This window comes from Trichoplax adhaerens, genomic scaffold (genome assembly GCF_000150275.1).
Source record: "Trichoplax adhaerens TRIADscaffold_18 genomic scaffold, whole genome shotgun sequence".
In the NCBI taxonomy this organism is placed as follows: domain Eukaryota; kingdom Metazoa; phylum Placozoa; class Uniplacotomia; order Trichoplacea; family Trichoplacidae; genus Trichoplax; species Trichoplax adhaerens.
In genome coordinates, this window is record NW_002060960.1 from 428,518 (window position 1) to 454,391 (window position 25,874).

General features: G+C 34.4%; 5 protein-coding genes across 5 annotated transcripts; 2 read left to right on the forward strand and 3 right to left on the reverse strand.

Moving 5' to 3' along the window:
• Nucleotides 1-781: 781 nt before the first annotated feature.
• TRIADDRAFT_60855 (uncharacterized protein) lies at nt 782-2,833 on the forward strand (the record flags this gene model as incomplete). Its single annotated transcript, XM_002116787.1, has 3 exons — nt 782-1,121; nt 2,002-2,051; nt 2,687-2,833. 3 exons carry the CDS (start codon nt 782-784, stop codon nt 2,831-2,833), a joined length of 537 nt encoding a protein of 178 aa, XP_002116823.1.
• Nucleotides 2,834-3,950: 1,117 nt separating this feature from the next.
• On the reverse strand, nt 3,951-7,908 carry TRIADDRAFT_60856 (uncharacterized protein; the record flags this gene model as incomplete). Its single annotated transcript, XM_002116841.1, has 10 exons — nt 3,951-4,497; nt 4,661-4,754; nt 4,869-4,911; nt 5,048-5,191; nt 5,280-5,366; nt 5,618-5,685; nt 5,881-5,953; nt 6,577-6,651; nt 7,796-7,819; nt 7,858-7,908. The coding sequence occupies 10 exons, from the start codon at nt 7,906-7,908 to the stop codon at nt 3,951-3,953; spliced, it is 1,206 nt and encodes a 401-aa protein (XP_002116877.1).
• A 1,625-nt stretch (nt 7,909-9,533) lies between these two features.
• Nucleotides 9,534-10,829, reverse strand: TRIADDRAFT_60857 (uncharacterized protein; the record flags this gene model as incomplete). Its single annotated transcript, XM_002116842.1, has 1 exon — nt 9,534-10,829. The coding sequence occupies one exon, from the start codon at nt 10,827-10,829 to the stop codon at nt 9,534-9,536; it is 1,296 nt and encodes a 431-aa protein (XP_002116878.1).
• A 4,545-nt stretch (nt 10,830-15,374) lies between these two features.
• TRIADDRAFT_31615 (uncharacterized protein) lies at nt 15,375-18,188 on the forward strand (the record flags this gene model as incomplete). Its single annotated transcript, XM_002116788.1, has 7 exons — nt 15,375-15,639; nt 15,928-16,005; nt 16,117-16,309; nt 16,405-16,516; nt 16,738-16,840; nt 17,573-17,631; nt 18,141-18,188. 7 exons carry the CDS (start codon nt 15,375-15,377, stop codon nt 18,186-18,188), a joined length of 858 nt encoding a protein of 285 aa, XP_002116824.1.
• Nucleotides 18,189-19,566: 1,378 nt separating this feature from the next.
• Nucleotides 19,567-23,409, reverse strand: TRIADDRAFT_60859 (uncharacterized protein; the record flags this gene model as incomplete). The annotated part of the gene is made up of 1 exon (XM_002116843.1): nt 19,567-23,409. The coding sequence occupies one exon, from the start codon at nt 23,407-23,409 to the stop codon at nt 19,567-19,569; it is 3,843 nt and encodes a 1,280-aa protein (XP_002116879.1).
• Nucleotides 23,410-25,874: the final 2,465 nt, after the last annotated feature.

A 25,874-nucleotide genomic window follows, 5' to 3' on the forward strand; every position in this document is an offset into this window, starting at 1 on the left:
GCATACTGTTACAAAATGACTTACTGTCCTTCCCATGCTCAGGGCTACTGCGCAAAAGCGTTTGGGGTGCCCGTTTGATTTCGTACCATACTCAGTGTATGTACAGTACAGTACAAGTGTACAGTACTTCCACTTGGACATTTTCGGACCTACAGTACAGTACTGTACAGTACACTGTACAGTACAGTATGAACCAACAGCTGTTACAGTACAGTACTGTAACACTGTACACTGTAGGCGATAGTCCTGTCGATTACAGTGTACTGTACTGTACAATACAGTGCCCACCAAAGTACTGTACACTGTACACTGTACACTATTGTACGTGTTCTAGTCGGTAGTGTACAGTACGCCAGCGCAGTAGTGGGTGGAATGCGGTCTGAAAGTGCTATACTAAGCAGACATGGTAGAGACATACTGTATTTCAGCAATGTTGCAAGGGGGATTGGATGCATCTTTCCATCGATCCGTTAGAAGACGCGAGGAGAAGCCTTTACATGCCTTTGGATAAGCTCATTACAGTATTTGCTTTCTTTTAGTGTGGGTCGATACTGGTTAATCAAGTGGCGTGCAGTTGATTAAGGTTGAAGAAACGCCATCGATCACTGACGGACTTCCAATCACATTTGAATGGTGTGGATAGGCTAATCGCAAGTCAACGTCAAGCGGAGTAGGCAGATCCATCGTCTACAATAATATCATCATCGTCAAGAAGAATTACACAGTCCATTACCTTAGCAAAAGAATCATCATCATTCAATTAAAGTCAATCTAGCTAGCGATGAACAGTTCCGATCTTGTTGCACGATGGGATGTAGCGCTTCCCGATAAAGTGTATAAAGTATCCTTTGAACACGGTACCACATCGGGTAAACGAATTATCTGGGTCAACGACAAGGAAGTATTGCGCAAAAACTGGATGTTCAAATTAGTGGGTAGAGAACAATTTAAATTAGGCAATTCCGTAGCAACCATTAATATTGATGCAGCTGGTGGATTCGCTTATGAATATTCTCTCGAAGTCAACGGTAAATCCTTAAAAAAATTTGTAGAAAATCGCAAGAAAAGTTCCAAAACCTGGGCATTTATGCTTACTGGTGAGCCGACAAGAGTGGTTTTCGGTAAGTTGATCAATCCACTGCAATAGGCTGTAGACGTGTTGATAGTCATCCTTGATAATCCTTTCCAATAGCCATCGCTATCGTCAAGAGTCCAACAAATTATACAGGAGTCATCCATTTCCCGGACACTTGATTTTACTAAATTGTTGGCAGAATAGTTTACATTATACTGCAGATACAGTACAGTACACTGGTTTTATTATTATTATCATTTCTTACTATTCAATTTCTCATTTATCTTGATCAAAGACAAGTTCAAGCTATCCATGAATTCTATCCCAATGATAATATAATCCAACATTGAAATATACACTTGAATCCCATTGATTGTGATCTTGTTAGACAGTGACATTAGAGAAACCAATCTTTCTCCCAATAAACCTGACATCGCATAGCTTAGTTCCGCCTACTACGAATCGAGATCGACTACAATTTCTATCCCCCTACGTGAGTTTACTACAGTATAGAGACGCGACAATATTCGCAGTATCAAGAGACAACAATACAATCGTGTACTAGATTTAATCTTGCACGCGTACAAGTCATCAGCAAGACTTACGATGGATTAGCTTTTAAAAGGAAATAAGTCTAATTTAGTCTTTACACGTCATGCGGCTTTCAAATGAACTATAAATCCAACAGAGAACGGCAAACACGTTGATCGAGTACGCCTATCAACAATATAATATACTGTATGGAATACTACAAAATAGCCCATAAATAATAAAATCTTCAAATAGGAATCAAGTAAAGTAGTACGCGCTTGTTCTTTCCATTTGCTTGTTCAACTGCTTTCTTCACAACTACCACTACTCTCAGCCCATTTCAATTGCCAATACTCTATTGTGGATATAACTGTGGTTATGTATTTTTCTCGTAGAAAAGGACTCTCTGGATGTTTGGGTTAATGGAGAGAAATTAAACACAGCGGTAGGACGATGCATCAATAGTCAATATAAATATAAATAAAAGGATATTACATATCAAATGCACCATTATGTTTTTATTTGTTATCAATTACTCGCAATAATTACCAATGGATGTAATCTCTCTCTTTCGAATATATATATTTATATATGCATTGAAAATGTTCAATATCCAACATCGGCTAGTACAGTACTGCATTAGCTCGTCGATAAGCCGTGTTGTGATAATGACAACAGTAATACTAGCAGCTGAAGAACAACAATACGTTACTCTAGTAGTTAATACATATAGATAAAGCTGTAAAATTAAATTATAATGGATGATTATGCTAAGTATTACGTAGCGTTGTAAGATTAATGATGCTCTTCCTATCCTTCTCATCTGTCTAAAAGTAAGCCTACGATCGATACCATGACAACTTTTTATTAGGCTACCTTACTATCTTGGTCGACGATCCTATTTTCTTACCGCAACACGCTAGCTTGATTTCAAAATTGTACATCTTCAGACTCAATGTCTAGTGAGATAGATATTCAATTAAATCATAGAAACTCTTTTTCTTTTTTTTTTTTCAATGATGACAATAAAATAATTAATTGCAATTCTCTCCAATAATATTCAATCTTTTGTACAAACAGGGAGAATTTGTTGAAGACGGTACAGAGACACATTTTACATATCGAAATCATAACTGCTACATAAAAGCGATAAGTTCCGGTAAAAAGAGGGACGGAATTATTCATGCTCTAATCGTAGATGGCGAAGAAATTCCAAGCGAAGATTGAATAAAGCATTTCTCATATTAAACCAGGTCAAAACACGATAAAACAAAGCATCGTATTTGCTTAGATTTAATTTGCTATTATTTTGATGGATTGTATGCTCATTGCGATCTCAAATGGCGATTACCCACCCTATCGATCTTGTCGATACCATCTAACTTTAATCAATTTTAATTTCACTTTCAAAATCGAAATGGATACAAGTTTAATACAACGGTACGTTAGTATATTATCGCTTAGAATTGAGAACTGAAAAAATCCTAAAATTTTAACCCACTTGCTTTTATTTTATCTTTAATCTTTGGTCCTTATCTAATTTTTGTCATATTGTTGTCGACTGATTGCTAAATAAGACTAATTTCTTTTGTACTGTAATACTTAATTAAAGGCAATGTACTATATAGTAGATAATGTGGTCGTTTTTAACTTTGAATTGAAATCGTTCTGCTTTCCAAATTAACTTGCAGGTTTTTTGCTTATGTAGCTCATTCAATTCTTGCACACGCAAGAGTTATTTCCATCTTATTAAGTTAATAAACATGCGTGAAATTCCAACTAGACTTGTCGGTACAATGACACAGCTTTGCAAATACTATTGCGTATTGCCTTAAGGTTATGTCGGCTGTAAGCTCTTTAGTAGTTGATAAACAAAATTGCACCTTTCCTAAGATTGTAAATTTTTCTTTGATTATATAAATTATTGCTAAAGCTTGGCGTTAACCTACCTCGTATTGAAGCATACTAGGGCTAATAACTGAAAATTAAAATCATATTTTAATCAGAAGCATTGATTCTTTTGATCACGTACGGATGCAGCAGTTTTATAAACATTTTACATGGTTAACAAGATCCAACCTAGGATAGGAGCTATTCTTTGATTACATACAAGAATTAAAAATAAATTAAATCTTAACATTTCCACTCAGTGTAATTTATAAATTCTTGCATTATGATCGATCAAGAGTGCTTAACACTGGGCCACAAGCTGTCCCAATAGCTACAACTCTAAATACTTTACATTCCTCCTTTTACAACTACTATAGACATATTTATAAGGGTAAAAAATATACAAAGTAAAATATACTAGTAATGACATAAAATGATTTAGTTAGTAATGAAGCTACTTTTTCCTACTTCCAAAAGAAAATTTAATTACCGATCTTGTAGACTGAGGTGGTGGCGAAGGAGGAGGGGGACGATCATCAACGCTATGTAAAATTGATATCTTTGAGGAATTAGAGTCCGGATTTTTATCGCCGTCATCACAAAGTGGCAATGGTGGTTGAACAGATGAAAGACTATTATCACAGGCGTTGATTGATTCCTTTCGGTTTTCTCCCCCACTTTTATTACCAGCCTTTACTATATCACTGCCCTTATTACCGGATTTAAACGAAAATGAAAATGGCTTATTCTTAATAGTGCTGCTACTGTTAGGTTTTACAAGTATATTACTCGTTGGGGTATTATCAATAATCTTTTCCTTCGTTAGATTTGAAGTCGTCGCTGTCGAAAGACCTTCAACGGGTTTAAAACCTCCTACTGAAGAGGATTTAGAACTGTTATCGCGGCTTTGAGCAAATGAAGATGCAAATCCAGCCTTGACGGGATCTCTGCTGACACTCGTGCTACCTTTAAAGCACGATTCAGACAAGATAGTATCCGAGCTAATAATAATGATAAAAATATCCCATCAATTGTGCGATAGAGTTATATCCAGTATCTATATTATAGAAATCTTAATATACGTCTTTCACTATCACGTTAAATAATAATTGCAATATTGTGAACACGTAGCAAAATCTAAAACTAACGCTCTGTATTGATCACCTTTCAGTATCCACGCCAGCTTTTTTATTAGCTATGGAATGAATTCGTTTTAATTCCTTTTCCATTTGTTTCTGTTCCCGTCGCCTTTTTATGTCTACAGAAGTTTATTCATCAAGAAGTAACGTAGCCGAGATTACGTCAAGTCAATAAATTGTCATGCATCTACCATTGTCGGTCACATAGACTTAAAAAGTCACTATGACAATACCTTGATTGCGTCCGAATTCACGCTGAGATAGGTCTTTCAGCCTCTACAATAGAGTCATACAGTATTAATATTTATAGCGGTAAGCACAGATATCATCAGATTGCTTATTAGTCAAAAGGATTCGCCAAAATATAACAAAGAAGAAATCACAAAATTTACTTGCAACAACATAAACTTACTTGTTTGTGTGCATGATCATAGGAATTGATGTGATTATCGTATTCATGATATTTAAAATATTGCTTGTCGCATAATTCGCAATAAAATGAACTTTTTAAGCTTGATAGTGACTTTTCTCTATCAATTTCCTTTTGTAAATTGTCCTAGCATTGCCAGTAGCCAAGATAAAGACAGAAAAGGCATACAGTGCTAGGCAATAATACTTGTAATATCTTGATTCCAAATATTAACCTGATACTTCATCATTAATTCAGGAGTGCTCTCTTTTTCAATTTCTAATGGCTTTCTCTTTTCTGTAATTTCTTGCACTTGTTCCATCTTATATTGATAATAATAATGTTCAATTATAATTATTTATTGTAAGAATTTTTCAAGCCAATTTTTACAAAGATTGGAGAATAGTATAACAGGCGGTCCACATAAACGATTCGTAATATTGTTATTGGTTATGCAAGTTGGTTAGAAAACATTTATTAGGGCAATTCATTAAAATATACACCATCAAAGCTCATAGTAGATTATGATATTACAAGATACTGGCGTGAGGTAGCTTTACTAGTATTACTTACTTCCATTTCAATTCTGCCGATTCCACAAATATCTTCCTTGATGACAATAGGAATAGGATCCGTACGACCTTGTAAGCAAAAAGTGGACTCAATTAATGATCTTCCTTTTTTTTGCCTAGTCTCTTAAGACTTTAAATAACTAGCAGAATGCATTCTCTAGTACTATTGTAAATTTTCTAAATTTGAGTTCTATTTCCAATAATGCTATTAATACGCAGTAACTATCTCGCTATGTATTTGCATAAGAATTATATCATATAGACCTTGCTTATTCCTTCCTAAGCCATCGCCAGAACTCCAACCCATTTTCTGCAATAATTTAAATCCGACGTTGCTCTATACAACAGTATACGCATATAGTTGTGAAATATTGAAAAGATTATTACCTTTAATGTTCAAAGCTTAAGATGGACATAAAGGAATTATGGCGATTAAATTGGATATAGTTTTAAGCAAGACCTCAAAGACACTCTATAAAAGCCGTTATTTGTACTACTGACAAATGTACTGTAAATGGAGCCGCTGTATGCATGCTTTCATAGCGGAAAGCTAAAGCTAGGCAAACCCACAAGCACTGTAGACACCAACTCGATCTTGAATCGTGCTGACTAATCATTACGAAGAGAGTACATTACACAGACAGCATTAAACGGGAAATAATAAAGATATTACTCTTCAATGTAGAACCAACGTAAGTGCAGTTGGAAAGTATCAACTAGATCGAGATCCTAAAATTACAATAAGTACGACGTAATTCAGACAGGATGGGAAAATGCTTTGCATGTACGCTTGGTGTAGCAATAAACTATTTCCTTTAACCAATTAATTAATTCGATCAAGCGCGGGACTCAACTACATATCCACAATTTACTATCGATTTGCAGTCATGCTACTATCATCATGATCGTTGCGATGATAACAAATAACAATCATCACTTGACATAAATGTTCAATCTTACATTAGCAATTGGAGTCTCCATACTTGATCGTTGAATAGCTGGCGTATTGTCGTCATAAGCATCAATATTATGCACCTTTTTAGCCAATTTGTAGATGTGTTTTGAAATCCACGATGGAGTTCAAATTCGTAATAAGGTAATAAAGAGAATAATTTCTTAAGTGATTTAGGCTTAATAGTACATGCTATAAGTAATTTTACCTACGACGATATATTTCAGTTGTATGAGTAGGTCTCGTAACAACTTGCTACTACACGTTGCAGTATAATATACGCAATTATACAATATAATTACATTTAAGCCTAATCGATAGTCTATTGCTTTCTAATAGCAAGATGAGTTGTCGTTATCATTTCTTTTCTATAAATAATTAGTCTATGAAGCTTTCTGTCATAAATGAATAAATGAATTTTCAAAGCTTAAATTATAAGGGGAGAAAAAACATTAATCAGGAGCTGTTATTGCTGGATTGGAGACTGCTTATATACTGTAGCTCTCCATCCGTTACTAAATTGGTTTGGTTGAATTAGTAGCATTAACTCCGTCTTACATAACTTAATTGTCTGTCCTAGCAGCATTTGAAAGAAAGAGTACACTGCTATGCTGTGTACTAGATTTGTTGGCGACAGTTTAAAATTGTTCAACTGCACATGCTGTACAAGTCCATCGCTGGAAAATAGACACTGTGAGTACTCGTTGTACACTACAGCTGCATCAACGTATATTGTCATCTATGAAGCAAGTAAGTTAAGTTATTGATGTCTCCAATAGCAAATTACGACTGGGCAGGATAACAATTTCTACTTTACTACGATTTGAAATCGACTTTAGATCCTTTCTTTCTACCAATTTTATTCGTTTCCAGGTCTCTGTTTACTAAGCATTACGGATCGACAGAATGGATGTTTAAACAGTAGAAAAAATGGATGATTAAGGTGTCTATTTTTGGTTAGCATGGAGTAATAAGAAGAGTATTGTATTAGACTGTAATGAGATTGAACTTCTGCATGTTTCTTGAATGCTATTAAGGAGAGAAATGGCATTCCGATAGTTTGATCGCTGCATTACTGAACAACACTAAACTTGACTTATTCCACTTACTCTTCATCGCAAGCACTTTCTACCAGTCACTGCACAACAGCATCAAAGCAATGAAGGTTCGATTTAGCATCGCCATGTCATTGACAATGGCAACTATGTGGTTAAAATACAGTCTAACCTCTATCAAAGCAATGCTTATATCCTATTTGATTAAGATCATTCGCCAAATATTCAACATACCTGTATTTCGCGAACTTCGCTGAAACGTAAAAATTTACCATCTGCCTCCATTGTCCAAATGTCCACTTTCGAGTTGATAAGGTACTAAAAACATCAGAAATTCACTTCATAACCTGCAATGGATTCACTAATGTCCACCTTGAAAAGATTTTCTATATTTTACAGTCAATTTAGTGTTAGTAGTGACTAGTTGAAGATTTTCTGCTGGTAGAAAATGGCTGCAAAGCGATTTTGCTATGGAATCATTTCAAATACTGATGAAAATAATGGCTGAGCTGATTGCTGAATGCATTGCTCGCCACGAGCTTTGCTTCCTAGTCATTACTATTAGGCGTAACTCATGTTTGCGTAGCTATCTTGTGCCTGGATCCCAGGAGCATCGTCCGCATGTCCCGTCCATCCAGTACGAGCCACTCCCGCTACAGCTCATTCTATTTTAGAGGCCCTTCGAGATCAGTTGCTATGGGCCATCGAGGTGAAAATAAAACTTTGCCTCTATGCTTTATTTTTATTGCAAGATGATGTACTTATTAATTGGTCAAAATCATGCCTTTGGCATCCATTTTGTACAATTGCACTATCCAATGGTAGAAACGTCAGACCTCTGTGCTACCTAGCTTGCAATGTACTCAATCGATCAGTAGAGCAGGCAAATATCGAACACAGTTCGATTCAGATGATTGCTTGGATACACGGTAGTACTCTCCTAACTTCACGTAAAGGAGAGATGATGAATAATTGCCAAATGGAACAGAAATGCTATTTGCAAAACGATTTTATCACATTATGCTGCGAACTGATATTTCACTACTTTAACAAAGTAGCCAAGGCAAGAAATAATGCAATCAATTCAAATAAGTCAGTCCAAGCGGTAAATTCGAGCAAAGAAATTGTGGTAAACTAATTTAGTCATTAGATGAAGTAGAGGAGAGTTTTAGACGAAGTTCGATTCAGATTATTGCTTGGATATACGGTAGTACTCTCCTAACTTCAGGTAAAGGAGAGATGATGAATAGCTGCCAAATGGGACAGAAATACTATTTGCAAAACGATTTTATCACATCATGCTGCGAACTGATATTGTGCAAGTGTACATTCATGAATTATTATCATTCATCTACACTTAGATCATTCTAATAATATATAACATATATACTTATATTCCTTATTGATTCAATTTTATAGTTGATAGTAAATACGAGTAATTCAACACTCGCTAAGTGATTTAGGCTTAATACTACTACATACATTCATGAATTATTATCACTCATCTACACTTAGATCATTCTAATTATATATATATTTAATGCTTTATTGATTTAATTTTATAATTGATAGTAAACACGAGTAATTCAATACTCACTACTTTAACAAAGTAGACAAGGCTAGAAATAATGCAATCGATTCAAATAAGTCAGTCCAAGCGGTAAGTTCAAGCAAAGACACTGCAGTAAACCAATTTAGTTATTCGATGAGGTAGAGGATTTTTATATGTAGATCAATCAATCAATACTAAAATGTTAGAGTACTGAAAACTAACATAAGGCTTTGGAACACTACTACTGTACTAGTTAAGCGTATTTCAACTCCAAGCAGAAATGTGAATGAATTCAACAAATGAATAGTAATATCCACAAATCACGGATTAATTTAGCATTCGTCGACGATGTATCAAGTCAACTAAAATACTTTGGTATGATTTCAAAGCCCAATTGATACAATTGTCGAGCAAGTAAATTGCAATCAGTTTCTCTTATTAGTTGACTCAAGTTGATAGTAATCGAGACTTCGTTTTTTTTATGGATTTCTTGAAATTCGCCAGTGGCCTCGTCAATATTTATATATTCTAAAACATTGACAACTTTGACCACAGTGGCTGTTCGAAAATCGTCCACTAATAACGGTGCATTCTTGGAGAATTTGTATATCTTTGACTTTTTATGTCTGACATTGGGAACAAGGTGGACATATTCTTTACCAACAACAACAGCCCCGGTATGAACGTTTCGCCTTATTACGGGTGCTTTTCCTTGCATGAATTGCTGCATTTTCGATGAAAATTCATTTTGACATGTAGTAATGGTATTGGAAAGACAAATTCGAACATCCAAGTCATCAGGAAAGTTTTTAATGTCAATGTTGCAATATCTTCCCTCTTCCCTACTCAACACTAACTCCATCTGCCTATTATAATCGACATAAAAGTGATCTTGGAACTGAGCCGTTGCTATCGAGACTCTAAAAGTTTCATCTTCACTATCCAAAATGAATAAATTGTCGTCTCTATTTTCATCCTCATTGTCACAAAGTTTGTCAAAGATTGGATAAAATCCAGTGGAAAGGTAATACGGTACATGACAACTGCGGGAGCGTAAAGGATTTTTAAGAGATAGAAAATAATCTTTAAATTGAGTCACTGGCATTTGATCAACAAATGGATTCAACCTTGTTATATAGCTGTATCCAAATCGAATAGTAGCGTTGAGATTTTCAAATTTAGATTGATCAACACAGGGCACCATAACCTGATCTATCCAATATTGTATTACCTTTGCCAACTCTTCAATGTCTTGATCATCATTGCGTGCATCAGGGCTCTCCGATAAACAAGCTACATAACGCGGATTATTGATCTCGCCATCTCGACGATAGGAATTATGTTGATGATTTTGAAATTCCACTATTTGATTACTATCGTGAGAGCCACGTAAAAGGCAAAATTTAAGAAATGGAATCTCTTGTGAAGATGATTCGATATTTTCTTGTCTGTGGTGTGAAGTTTTATTACCATACACCCGATTTTGATTCGGATCATTTCTGTAATTTTGTTGATTTCGACGATCGCGTCGATGCTTTCCTTTCGATGAAGGATAATTATTTGACGGTCGCAATGCTGGATTCTTCATATTACATAAAAACTGATTAAGAAAGTCTTCGAAGGAAACATCATCGCTTTCTCGACTGGAAGCCATTTTTTATTAGTTGGATGTTCGATTGACAATCCGAATAAAATTGCTGACGACTGCTATTTACTGTAAGTACTATAATTCAAGCTTTAGGCGTGGCAATCAATAAATTGCTCTATTTAACTCTATAGTGCAGACCTGATGTATCGAAAGTAAATTTGCATACAGTGATTGTGTTGGATCTTGAGGTAAACTAGTGATACTTTTCATAAAATGCAGCTCTCGCTTTGCTACAAATTAATTGACTTTATTGAAGGTTACACTGCACTGTATATACATTGGTAGAGTAATTGAATGATGGTGTAAAGCAATGGCCAAGAGGTCTTAAGACTTTCCTTTTTATCAGATTCTAGCTGTAATAGTAACGGATCGCTTTGCCACTTAGCTTCATCGTTCTATACATATATTGAAGTTTCTAAATTCCTAGACATAACACAGACAAGCATTTTGATAACATAACATGTTGATAATTGGCAATTTAGGATTATTATAACTTATAACTGATCTATTATAATTATTATTATCAGACATGACATTGCACTACGGTTCGGACTTAGTGTATTAGTGTAACGATATATATATTTTCATGATTATTCGCGACAGCGATGATGGTGTTAAACTAGACGTATATATGTATAATTCTGATGTAATCTTTCATCTAGCAAAATGATACGTTGATAATTTATCCCTTTAACCTTTGCAACGCTTAGTGCTATCCTTAAAGATGATATTATCGATTAGTGTTATTTCGTATGAAAGTAATGAAACTGCACGCACTATCTCAACGAATAGTCAATGTCATCATTAATTAAGGGCTATTAATATACTTAATTTAATATACTATTTGCTAAATTAAATTACATTAGATTAGATGATATATATACCACTACAGTTTTAATCACATAGTCAATATCATCATTAGTTAACGGCTATTAATATACTAAATTAAATTACATTAGACTAGATGATCTACAGTAAGAAAGCTTTCGGAAGGTTGAGAGTTTGGCATTAGTCGCAATAAAGTCAATAGAATAGTTAACGGAAGAGTAATTTTTATTGAGCTAGTGTAAGAGAATAAACGTGTAAGATTATCGTGCGAGTAATGACGTGACTAGTCGAATAACTATAGTAGTGTAGAATAGGTAAAGCGTGCAAGCTTACCGTCTAACTACCAGAACTAACTCATGAGATAGGCGAAAGAAGATAGCTTTTATAATGTTAAGAGCACAGCAAGAGGAAATTACTTCTAGACACGGATGATTCATAATAATACGTTACTTCTACGTAAGGGTAATGCTACGGTATAATCTAGCTAGAGTCTAAGTGATTTTCACAAAGTCAATTGTTAAATATAAGTAAAGCATATTTAGAGTTATGTTGCAGTTTAGTGGAAATTCACGTTTCACTAAAAATGGACTACACCGTATTTAGAAGTAAACACTACACAGTAGATACCACTACGGCTTTAACCACATAGTCAATATCATCATTAGTTAAGCGTTATTAATGTACTATTTGCTAAGTTAAACTAAATTAGATTAGGTAGCATACAGTATATACCACTAGTTTTAACCGCATAGTCAATGTTATCATTAGGGAAGGGCAATTAATATATTATTAGCTACATTCGATTACATGAGATTAGATGATCTGCATACGACTGCAGTTTTAACACCAACGCTATTCACCGATTCACTTTGACGAAAACAAGTCTGTCTATTCGCGAAATCACTGGATTTCGTACTTGCACAGTAACAGTACCATTGATGATCATGAATCCAAGTTTGGATCCATGTTTAATCTGGTAGAATGTCATGATTAGCAAAAATTTATCGATTAATCCGGCTGATTTCACTCAATGATTAGAAGCGATTTTATTTTATTTTAATTAATTTATGTATACGACTATAGTTTTAACACCGTTGCCGATATTCACCGATTCGCTGGACGAAAACAAGTCTGTCTACAATTCATAAAATGAAACACTTCTCTTTCAAGTTGAAGTACAACTAAGGACTACTAGAAATAGTCCTTGGTAAAATACGCTATTTATTTCAACCATGCTACTCTCTGCTTACGCTGCTAATCATCCATTTGTCTTTATAAAACATGGTCGCCACTGAATTAGATTCATTATTAACGTAGAATTGCTCACAAAGTCAATTTACGGCTATGCTTCTGTAATATTTGTTATCCCTAGGCTATTCTGAACTACTGATTCACAGTAAAGCTGAGACGGGGTGGGGGGGGGGGTACTTTAGAATAAGAGTAACTTTATTACGTACATAAAAAGGTTCTAGAATATTAGCAATAAAAAGGCTATAGCTAGTAGTAAAATGTTCGTCTACCAATCTCTACTTGGCAAATCTGGGAGGCTACCTTAGCTCTCTCACTAAGACCTTTTTACCAGCAGCATAGGATTCGGGCCCATCTTATTTGTCAACATATTTTCAACCAATCTCGTAACACAATTATTCCCATACGGAGACTATCATTGATTGATATTTTACTATAAACTCTGGGCCCAGCTAGCTGCGACTCCTTTTCTTTCCCTTGATTCTTGTTTTGGACTTTCGAAACCAATCAGATTATTCGCCGGGTTCGCAACTTCGCCTCCCGCTAGGGAATTCTCGACATGTAGTTTGACCAAACTGAACTATCGAGAATTACATCATCGATGTCTTAACACCTCCTCGACATACTGACATAGGCTGTTCTTAGATCTTGGCTCACTCTACCATCCAAGAGAGTAAACATAGACCTCCCAAGGTCATTTTTAATTAAAATGTTCATTCTCGTACTAGATAAAATTTGATACAAATCACGTATTAATCATGGTAAGGATTAGTCAACCATGTTTGCTTTCTTCTTTCAATCGATAATAATACGCAACTGTACAAAATCAACATTTCTGTTGCTTAACAAGGTCTTCGTATAGGAGTATTATCCAGTCCGTTTATTTGCTGACAACAAAGTATAGCTCGTCCGTTGACAATTTGTAAACAGCTGAAGATATTAGCTAATATTCGAGATCAGGTTATCAATTGAATATTGTATATTTTCCGTTGCTTATCCGAGCGCAGGTCAAAGAAACACGTCCTCGCCCTAGTACAAATCTACCAGATACCTTTATTTCTTGTCAACCACTAACGACTAATTCTACTTGCATTTATTCGCATAAATTGCATTTGCAGTATATAAACGGCAGTATATATTGATCTCAGTTTAGAATCGCTCATGGCTAGCGGAAGAGTGAACACTAAACTAGTCGGCAAAAACACAGACTGAGTGAACAACGTATCGTAAACATTTATACCGTATAATCTACTGTAGATCGTATTAGTCAATTCTAACAAGAGGAAAGGCACGCTGTTAACCAATTTCTGCATAAGTACGAGTACAGTCATGATCCCTCTCTATTCTGTCAAACAAAATTTAAAAATATCCTTTAGCTGAAATAGATGAAAGGGTCTGTACAGACAGTTTGAGCACTCTACTGTGTTTGTTCTTTCTGCTCCACTTTTTTATATCGTTTGGGTATTGCCATTTCTACCTCACTAGTAATCAGTCATGACATGATAGCACTTGTTTTAAGTGCAGACACAAGCTGAAAGCCATTAAATTGAGCCTTACTGTAGTAAATACCGAGATAAATTTAGAATTACAAGACTGAAACTGCGTTTGCCTTATGGAATTCCAAGCCTAGCAATCGACCATATTTTATTAGTCAATATAGACAAGCATAAAGCATCAATATGTTGTTGAATATGTTTTAAGTATGGTTCAAGGTGATTATTCTTTTCTATGGATCTCGTGTTGTCTTTCTTATAATATCGAAAGTGTAAAATACCATGGAATGAATAAATACATTTGCTATAAACGCGTTGTCGGATAATACTAACCGATAGTGTTGCAAAGTAGCTAGTAGCAAAGTAATCGCTTGCAGACTGTGTTAGCGTGCAAAATCGCATTGCCAGATGAGCTAAATATAACTCTTAAAGTCAACAATTTCCATTGAAATACAGCAAGCTGCTATGTTATTTTTAGTTAATGCCATATTGCATAGATGAAGTAATGAAGGTATTTAAAATCTTACAAGGCTAGAAAACCTAAAGTTTTTCCTAGCGTGTCGTAACGTAAATACTGTAAGCATTCCAGGGAATTTAACCACTAAGTATCAACGATTTGAGAGTTCATAAGAGAGAACGACTTAAAATAAGTAGTATTTAAATCTTTAAACTATCAATTCTACCTCGTTTGCATTAGTTGCTTCTTTAAAATAAGAAGTATAGCCTTCGAAGGAAAAGATTAACGTTGTTATTGTCACCAAAAAGCAGCCGGAGTGGTGATAATACTATTTATAAATTCGTTTAACAGTTATCATTATAGTGATTTGTTGACCTACAGATTATCCAGCCAAATTTAAAGCCTTACGTCTTTATCGAAATAGACAGATTGTCTCTTATTCATTAAGCAATTTAATTCAAAAATTAGATATTACGATTAAAAAGCGCCCATTGCTAATACAAAGCTAAAATAATAAAGAAAATTATGGATGAAAAACTTCTTGATTCTAGCGAGGAAACCCAAGTAACGATTAAATCATCTAGACCTAATCAACAATCCATCAATTCCAACGAGCTCATTATCATTGAGCAACCATCTGAACAGCAAAATTATGGCACTTCGGAAGAATTACAAAACATCCAATGGATGCAGCCACCACAAGTTTGCCAACCTGATGCTCCACCTGGTCTTGAATACTTAACACAAATTGATCAACTCTTAATTCATCAAGTGATTGAGATATTCGAAGGTAGGGAGGCAATCACTTTAAGTAATGCTGCTAAAGCGATAAAGTTTATAGTGCAAGACTGTCATACCTTAACTTAATAACAACGATAATTGCTATCGATCGAGGCATTTCATGTTAATTGACAATTAAAAAATTAAAATAGGAATCCATCCTAGACTCCAAATTCTATGTTCCGTTAATACTTTGTTGGATGCTTATGATAGAGTACGCGTACAATTGGAAAGATTGAATTTACAGTAACAGTTCATTTATATGAAAATCAATTGAATTTTAACAATTTTCTCTTAGCCGTTACGGGGTTTCAAACACGAAAGCGATTTTTTGTAAAGAATAGTATGGGCCAGCAAGTCTTGTTTGCCTCTGAACGTAAGTTCGACATTTATTCAAATTGATAAGCACCTTCAAGTCAAAATTTCACTCTACTGTAGATCAGTTCCTATCATTAATTAATTTTTAGTCTTTCAATCATGAACTTAGGTAATGACTGCTTAACCATGCAATGCTGTGGATCCATTCGGCCATTCGAAATAAACTTAACCGACAATATGAAACGAGATATTATCCATTTATCGCGCCCCATGCGATTAGGATGCCGTTGCTTTCCATGTTGTCTACAAGAATTAGAAGTTCAAGCACCTCCCGGTGAAACTATAGGTTACGTCCGGCAAATGTAAATCAATCTTTTTCCTTACTAAAACATCGCTTCATTATCAAATATTTATATCACATCAGCTAACATTCAGTCTATCTTCCATTTCTAATTAGACAAACCTTTGTTAAGCGAGAATTCAACATCTTAAATACTTTCAGAGATCCAGTATTAAAAATTAGAGGACCTTGCTGGTTGTGCTCATGCCTTACCGACATCGATTTCGATGTACGTAAATGTTATCTAACTCTTATTCAACCATCCAATATTGTATTAAAGTGGGCATACTGCTAAAGCCAAATGACTACGCTAGGAAAAAGCAGCCTTCTGCAGCTTCTAGAATATCGGCATTGCTAGATACTCAATTTGATTTGTAGATATTGCATTACTAATGTTACAGTTATCTACGACTACGCCAAATTTTTAACTAGCTCGTATTTAATTTCCAGATATTAACGAGTGATGGAGAGACTGTTATAGGGAAAATAACAAAGCAATGGCCTGGATTATGGCGAGAAACGTTTACTCTTGCAGACAATTTTGGGATAAGATGTAAGGAAATTTAAAATTTTGATCTCTTCAGGAGAACAACTACGCTAATTGTAATAAGGTGAAAATGCAAGCTTTCATTATATCGTCAAAAGATATTTTGGCCAATTAGTTAGATTCTCTGTAGTGAAATAATTACGAGTTATCTTCCACCCTGACGCTAACTAATGCAGCTTTTCTGCTGATTAAATATATAATTTAGCCAAAAATAGAATTCATTTAATTCAATAAATTTTTAATGCCAGATCAAACTTTAGGAAAAAGTTTCATAAAAATCACAAGCACTATAATATTCGCACCATAAGTGATCAGGACCAGAAAGAAGCAGCGCATTCTAATATTACGAATTAAAAAATGAAATCTAATAAATTAAATGGTTGATTCGAAAGTTGAAATTAGTTCCCTGTGTAATTAATATTAAAAATTAGAAAATGAAATTTAATTGACTAGTCGATTCGGAAATTAAGATAAATTCGATATATATCAGATAGAAGCAGCACATAATATTAAGAATTAGAAAATGAGATTCAAGTAATTTAAATTTATAATCGGTTCAAAAGTTAATATTTATTCGATATGTAGTGTAAATTTAATGAGATCAAAATTAAAACCGATACAAATAGACTAGGACAATAATTGAAAGGTTTCGCATATTCGATCTACGTATACATAGGCCTAACTCACTTATAGAACTAAAATCTTATACTGCCTTATTATTATTATCACCTATTCTAGTTCCAGTAGATTTAGATGTTAAAATTAAAGCAACGCTACTTGGAGCTGTTTTCCTCATGGTAAGTTTATAATCCAGAAATGATGTTAACAATTGTCCATCCATCGCCCTATTTTGATGGGAGATGAATAACCTTCCAATGTTAATCTAATCTAAAAGTTAGCGAATAGTACTTCTAGTGTCTTTATTAATTTAGTTTTGATTGTAAATATATGCTATAGTAGATGGCAGTATTGAATAATTGTAGATGCTAAAACGCTCGCTGTATCAATAATTAAAGGCAGCTAGCCTCTCTGTAATCTAAAATTTCTTATTAATCGTAAAGAGTTGTTGGCTCCATCAGTAGTAAGTTTAAAATTTCTTAACTTGATATAGTCGTCAATATCGTTGTTTATTACAATTTGATAAATTTGATTTTATGCTTTTTTTCTACACTTTGATAATTCAATTCACTGACAGTTAATAATCGCCATTTCCTGTCGTTTTTAACAAGTGAATAATATAATATTTTATTTCATTCTTGCCGGTAACAAACGTAATTAAGCTGTTAATATTGAATGTTTATTTTAGGATTTCATGTATTTTGAAGGAAACAATCGACGTAGAAGACGCTATTAACTAGGGCCTGGTTAAAATTACAGAAATTAATCTATAATGATTTAATTTTCAATATCTTTCACTAAGACTGATTGTACTAGTACTATAAGGAAAGTCTATCATTTTTTAATGCAGCTTTTCTATTACAAGAATTATCATTCAAATTGTCTTGCAGCGCCAATATACTCTCTTCCAGAATAGATAAACTTCATTCTGGCATTTTTCAGCGCTATCTGTTTGTCATCTACTTGCAAGATGACTACATTAGTTTTAAATTTCTATACCTTGGATATGATTTAATTGTATATTTGGTATATAGAAACTGTTAAAGTCGTTTAGTTAGCAACATGCATATTATAATACTTCAGTTTAATTAAGCTGATGATAAAATAGATAATTTCCAAAAATATCATAGAGTATGATCTATTGTATAAAAGTAAAAGTGCATCATAATTTCTCGGTGGGCGTTTTATGCAAAGTTGGATTGATGCCTTAGTAAGTTAAAGATGAATTAAGATTTAAAATGATCTATTTAATTTACGCGTATATTGCCCTTTCGACAGACTGAGATAGAGTGTAAGTAATTTCTGCTAACTTTAGAATATTGATAGAGGCTAGCACTGTTCTTTCTATCTTGATAAATTATGAAATTGTATTATATTTATCTTCCAAACCCGTATTTATTATTTTATGCCAGCGATTCTAGATCACTAGCTGTAAATGAAACAGCTATCAAACGAAGTTTGCGTCAAAATATTCAATCTAGTTTAGTATTTTAGATTTGTAATACTAATAGAAATTGAATCATGTTTAATGAAAAAATTCTAAATATGGCCATGAGAGAATCTTGTTTCAATGTGAATAATGTGAGCTACAATAAATTTGCTAAATGAAATTTATTGATAAAAACTGAAAAATATGCTAGATTGATATTGGATGACTTCACAAATGAATTAAAAATGAAAATAAATAAAGTTTTCAAAGTTATGATATAAAGAATGAACATCTAATTATTCGATTTTTACGTACATTATTACTTCATTTACTCTTGATATTAAATGATACGATAGTGCTCTTTTCACTATAGCAAATTGAAAAGTTTTTATTAATTTTCATGACTATAACTAGAGGAGAGGTAATTTCAATGTAATTACAATAATCATCACAATTCCTATCAGTTACTCTTATCGTACTAAATGAATCTCGAACTTGACCATTTTATGGGACTGTCTCTCGTTATTCGGAATATTTGGAACCTATCCATATTGAATAGTCTCGGATAGCTATCCATCGAAGTTTACTTAGATGTATTAGACAAATACTTTTTAATTAACTTAGCCATATAGGGATGATCATGATGAAAGATTAAAATTAAATGTTACAGCTTAGATGTTTATCTTTATTCATTATTGCTTATATTATCACGGCTGCATTCATCAGGATGATTGTGGTAATAAATTTGAAGTGATTTCTGAAACCTTGAACGAGCTTCTTCATGCTTGCCCTGATCATCATAGATTTTTCCTATTTCGTAATACGATACACTAACATCGGGATGATTTTGGTCAAGCACTAATAATTGAATTTTCAGTGCTTTCTCACACATTGAAAGAGCTTCGTTATACCTCCCTTGACGAGAATAAATACTACCTAGATTACAATATGATTTAGCAATATCGGGATGATTATGATCAAGGATCAATAATTGAATTTGAAGTGATTTCTTATACATGGAAAGAGCTTCTTCATACTTGGACTGAAGATTATAAACGTTTCCTAGACTACCATATGATTTAGCAACATGAGGATGATTGTGACCAAGAGCGGATAATTGAATTTGAAGCGATTTCTCGTACATTAAGATAGCGTCTTCATACTTCTTATCCTTTGCACAGACGAGTCCAACATTGCAGTATGTCAGGGCAACATTGTGATGATTGTCGCCATGGATTAATAACTGAATCTTAAGTGACTTCTCAAACATAGAAAGAGCTTCTTCAAGCTTATTTTTACGAGAATAGACATTTCCTAGATTGTCATATGATGCAGCAATACTAGGATGGTTGAGATCAAGAATGGACAATTTAATTTTAAGCGAATCCTCATACTTAGATAGAGCTTCCTCATGCTTGCCCTGATGAATATAAGCGTTCCCTAAACTATCTAGTAACATGGCAACATCAGAATGATTTTGACCAAAGAATGACACTTGAATTTTAAACGATTTCTCGTACATAAAAATAGCCTCATCATACTTGCCCTGAAGATCATATACAGTCCCAATATTCTTATATAATCTGGCAATTTTAGGATGATGATAACCAAAATTGAACAACTGAATTTTGAGTGATTTCTTGTACATAGAAATTGCTTCCTCATACTTACCCTGATCACCATATACAGCTCCCATATTGATATATGTATCGGCAAGGGAGTGATGTTTGGAGCCAAGAACTGACAATTCAATTTTAAGCGATTTCTTAAACATAGAAATTGCTTGTTCATACTTGCCCTGATTCCTATAGACAATTCCTAGATTGCCGTACGATGTAGCCACTTCGGGATGATTTTGATCAAAGGCTGATAATCTGATTTTAAGTGATTTCTGATGCATAGAAATTGCCTCTTCATACTTGCCTTGATCACTGTACACACTTCCCATGTTATTATAAGTTGCAGCAACATTGGAATGATTTTGACCAAGGACCGATATTTGAATTTGGAGGCCTTTGTCAAACATAGAAATAGCCTTTTTAAGTTTATTCTGATAGTAATAAAGCCCTCCAAGGTTGTTATAGGATGCAGCAACGTCAGGATGATGATGGCCTAGGACTGATAGTTGAATTTTTAATGCTTTCTCGTACATAGAGGTAGCATCGTTATACTTGCCTTGCTGAGTATAAACATTAGCTAGATGGCGGTATGATAGAGCAATATCGGGATGATTGTGATCGAAAATTGCCAATTGAATTTTGAGTGACTTCTCGTACATAGAAATAGCCTCTTTATGCTTACCCTGCTCTCTTTTAACAGTTCCAATGTTGTCGTAAGATGTTGCAACAAGAGAATGACGGTGACCAAGGATGGATAATTTAATTTTGAGTGACTTTTCATGCATCGATATTGCTTCGTCATGATTGCTAAGATTGGAATAGGCAAGGCCGATGTTATTATATGTTGCAGCAACATCGAGATGATCGTGACCAAGAACGGATAACTGAATTTTGAAGGACTTCTTATACATGGAAATAGCCTCCTCATACTTGGCCTGACGCAAATAGGTAAGACCAAGGTTATTATAAGATGCAGCAACATCAGGATGATTGCAACCAAAGACAGATAATTGAATATTTAATGATTTTTTATATAAAGAAATTGCCTCTTGATATTTGATTTGACTAGAATATACATTTGCTAGATTGTTGTAAGGTTTGACAAGATCGGGATGATTATGACCGAGGACTAATAATTGAATTTGGAGTGATTTCTCATACATACAAATAGCATTTTCATACTTGCCATAGTGAGCATAAACATTTCCTAAATTGCAATAGGATTTGGCAACATTGGGATGATTGTCACTAAAGACTGATAATTGAATTTTGAGTGATTTCTCCAACATAGGAATGGCCTCTTCATGCTTACCCTGATCATGATAGGCAAGACCAATGTTGTTATAGGATACAGCAATATCAGGATGATTATGTCCAAGGACCGATTCTTTAATTTTGACTGATTTTTCATACATGGAAACAGCTTCTTCATGCTTGCTTTGAGCAGCATACGAGACTCCCAAGTTATTATAGGTTGCAGCAATACTGGGATGATTAGGATCAAGGATGGATAATTGAATTTTCAATGATTTCTGGTACATAGAAGTAGCCTCCTCATACTTGCCTTGATGCTTATACGCAGTTCCTATGTCGTTATAGGATGCAGCAATATCGGGATGGTTGTAGTCAAGGACAAACACTTGAATTTTTAAGGACTTCTCATACATGGCGATTGCCATTTCATGCTTGCCTTGATCAATATAGACATTTCCTAGATTGCCGTATAATTTGGCCACATTTGAATGATGTTGACCATGAACCTTCAATAGAATTTTGAGCGATTTCTCGTACATAGCAATAGCTTCTTCCTGTTTGCCATGATCACGATATACATTTCCTAAATTGCCGTATGAATTGGCCACATCAGGATGGTCGTGGCTATGAACGAACAATTTAATTTGGAGGGACTTTTTATGCATAGCAATAGCCTCTTCATATCTGCTCTGATGACTGTAAGCGATCCCAAGGTTGTTATAGGTTTTGGCAACATCGGGATGATGATGACCAAGGAGCGATAATTGAATTTTGATTGACTTCTTGTACATAGAAATTGCCTCTTCATACTTGGCTCGATCATTATATAAGGCTCCCATGTTGTTATAGGTGGCGGCAACATCGGGATGATGATGACCTAAGACTGATAATTGAATTTGAAGTGATTGTTTCAACATTGAAATAGCTTCTTCATGCTTGCTCTGATAAGCATAGCAATTTCCTAAATTGGCATAGGACGTAGAAATATCAGGATGATTGTGATCGAAGACGGCTAATTGAATTTTGAGCGATTTGTTATACATAGAAATAGCCTCATCATGCTTGGCTTGATGACTATAAACGGCGCCCAGGTTGTTATAGATTGCGGCAACACTGGCATGATTATGACCATAGATTGATAATTGAATTTTAAGCGACTTTTTAAACATAGAAAAAACGTCTTGATATTTACCTTGAGCAAAATAGACGAATCCTAATAGTTCATAAGAATGGCTGATACCTAAATCGTTCCTGCCTACGCAACTTAATTTTAAATCCAGTGATTTCGTATAGTAATCTAATGCTTTACTCCAATCTTCTTGCATTCGTTTAATATCACCATGTCTATCTAAACATTGAGTAATGATGATTTGTTCTTGTGATTTTTCGGCAATTTCTCTTGCTTTCTCGTTGAATTCTTCCGCTTTCATCCATTCACTTCTTCGTATATAAATCTCGCTAATAAGAAGACAGATATCGCTTTGAAATCGATAATAGTCTTCACTACATGCCAATATGGCTTGAAGGCTATCCGAGAGTTGTGCGCAGCAAGAAATTGCTTCATTAAGATTATCAGATTGATGATTATTCACACCCTTTTCACATAGTAATTTTACTTCTTGAGGATTACCGGACTTGACGGATTGGTTGTCCATATTTTAAATTGGATGATGCAGAAAATTTGATCAATTCGATACCAGACAATCTGTAGCTAATGTATAATTCAACTATTCTGCTGTTAATAGGAATGGAAGGAAATTATGATAGCTGTTGAAGATGATTTTCCTATATGCTCAATCCACAACTTTATTATTGTTAATATCACTGTATAGGTAAAAGAAAATCTTATAAACTACAGAAATTAGTGCCAGTAAGCCGTAGCGTTCCAGAATTTACTGACTGTAAAATAATCCTTCAAAGGCGTTTTCCCCTAGCATTTTATAGCTGAAAAAGATGAAAATATAATAATTAATATTGAAAAGTATCATGGGCACTCTACATGACTACGGTGGGTAACGAAGTACCATAACAGTTAAAAGAATTGAATGATAAATGTGTTTCTAGAAGCGATATAATAAAATGTATTTACCGGTCGAATAAGACAAAATTTTTAAACACAACTACCAGTGCAAAAAGTAAACAAGAACGATCACTGCATATCCAGCCTCAACTACCAACAACATCCAGAGAAATGCTACGCGTAGAATAAAACAATTTATGAGCTGGGATACTCTTCTTCTCAGTTCTGACAGGTATCATTTGGCAAATCCAACCTATAAGTTGAACTATGACACTACGTCTCTTTTTATGCTTTTCAGTTGGCTTCTACTTTAATGTAAAGTAGGGATAAAGTTATCCAATCAGACTTCAGCTTTATCTTATCCAGCTAAGCAACTATGCATGTGCTGCCACAAAGTTCAATTTATTACCACCTACTCCAGATTTCCATACTCAATGACTAAGAATATTCCTATCATTCCTATCAAATTGGGAGACTCTCCTCACCAAATCCTCGACAGTCTACTCATCGAGTTCAATATTTGTCCATGTCGACTACCGGGATAATCATAACAAAATAAGATATCTAGTTACCAACTATACTGTATTTCGAAAATAATAATTATCAAAATAAATCAATCTCTTGATTCAACGTATAAATAATGTTAAGTAGTCTAGACAAAAAAATAACATTAAGAATATTAATAATGAGCTACAAGTATAAAGAGGGCTTTTAAACTCTTCCTAAGATAGGAATCAAAATTTCATGACTGTGAAGAGGCGAGTAGCTTTGACATCGAATCATAAATGATGTGATAATATATAACAAAATATACAGTATCGAGGAAGTGACCAGGCTAGTGCATCTGATCCAAACAAAAATAAGGCTAACATGATGGATTACGATCCATAACTAGTAATCTGTGAAGAATGGATTTTAATTCTTCATTATAACGACATTGCAATTCCATGACAGTGAAGAGGCGAGTAACCTTGGCATCGAACTATAATTCTATGTGATACGATGGCATCGATTAAGAATATAAAGCGTCGAGCAAGTGGTCAGGAAGGTGTCCGACTAGTACATCTAATCTAGGCAAAAAGAACCCTAAGAATATTTACAACCATCTATAACTAACTAATCTGTGTAAAGTGAGCTTTTAGCTCTTCCTTAGAAAGGAATAGCAATTACAAGATAGTGAAGAGGCAAGTAGCTTTGATATCGAATCAGATAATCATAAGTGATGCGATAGCATACGTAAAAAATATGAAGTAAGTGGTCAGGAAGCTGTCTGGCTAGCCCATCTAGTTTACTTACGAAAAATGTAGAATTTATTGTGCATAATTGGTTACTAAAGCAAACTATCATCAGTTAGATGCAATTACTGTTACAAAAATGAAATTTTATAAGACTTTTCACATTATGGAGTATACGCAGACTTTGACAGTTCTGTCCTCATCGTAATTAGCGAGGTTATGTTGCGTTAAAATCAGCAACTACTACAGCATCGACATGAAGTAAATGTGAATACATTCACCGGCAGTCTTGCTACCTAGGCTTTCTTAACTACGTCTTCCTACAGCTCTTAACCCTTGAATACTAGTGATAAATCACTGTAATAGTGTGATTTGTATCAGGATTAAATATTGTTTTGATGAAATATTAGCGCTAGGCTAGTTTGGTCTCGCGATTGTTGTTTATCTATGCCGATTAGATCTAGACTTGCTACGTCGCCAGGCAAGAATTGCCTACCTAGCGGGAGAAGAAGCTGCGAGCCTAGGGCCGAACCTGATTGGCTCTAAAAGGCCTTCAAACATTAGTCAGAAGGACGAAAACAAGCGATGGCTAGCGGCGGCAGAAGCTTATAGTAAAATGTTAATAAATGTTAGTTCCCGTGTGGGAATTTGTCTGTAAGAAATTTATTCAAAACATGTTGACAAATAGATCAGACCCAGTAGTTTAAAGGGGTCTTGAAGGAAGAGCTAAGGCAGCCTCTCAGTATTGTTACGTTAAGAGTATGAGATTAGTTTTTTACGATAGATTATAGATTTTTTTTTATTGCTAATACCTGAGAACCTTTTAATACTATAATAAAGTTATTTTTATTCTCCGGCGTTCGGT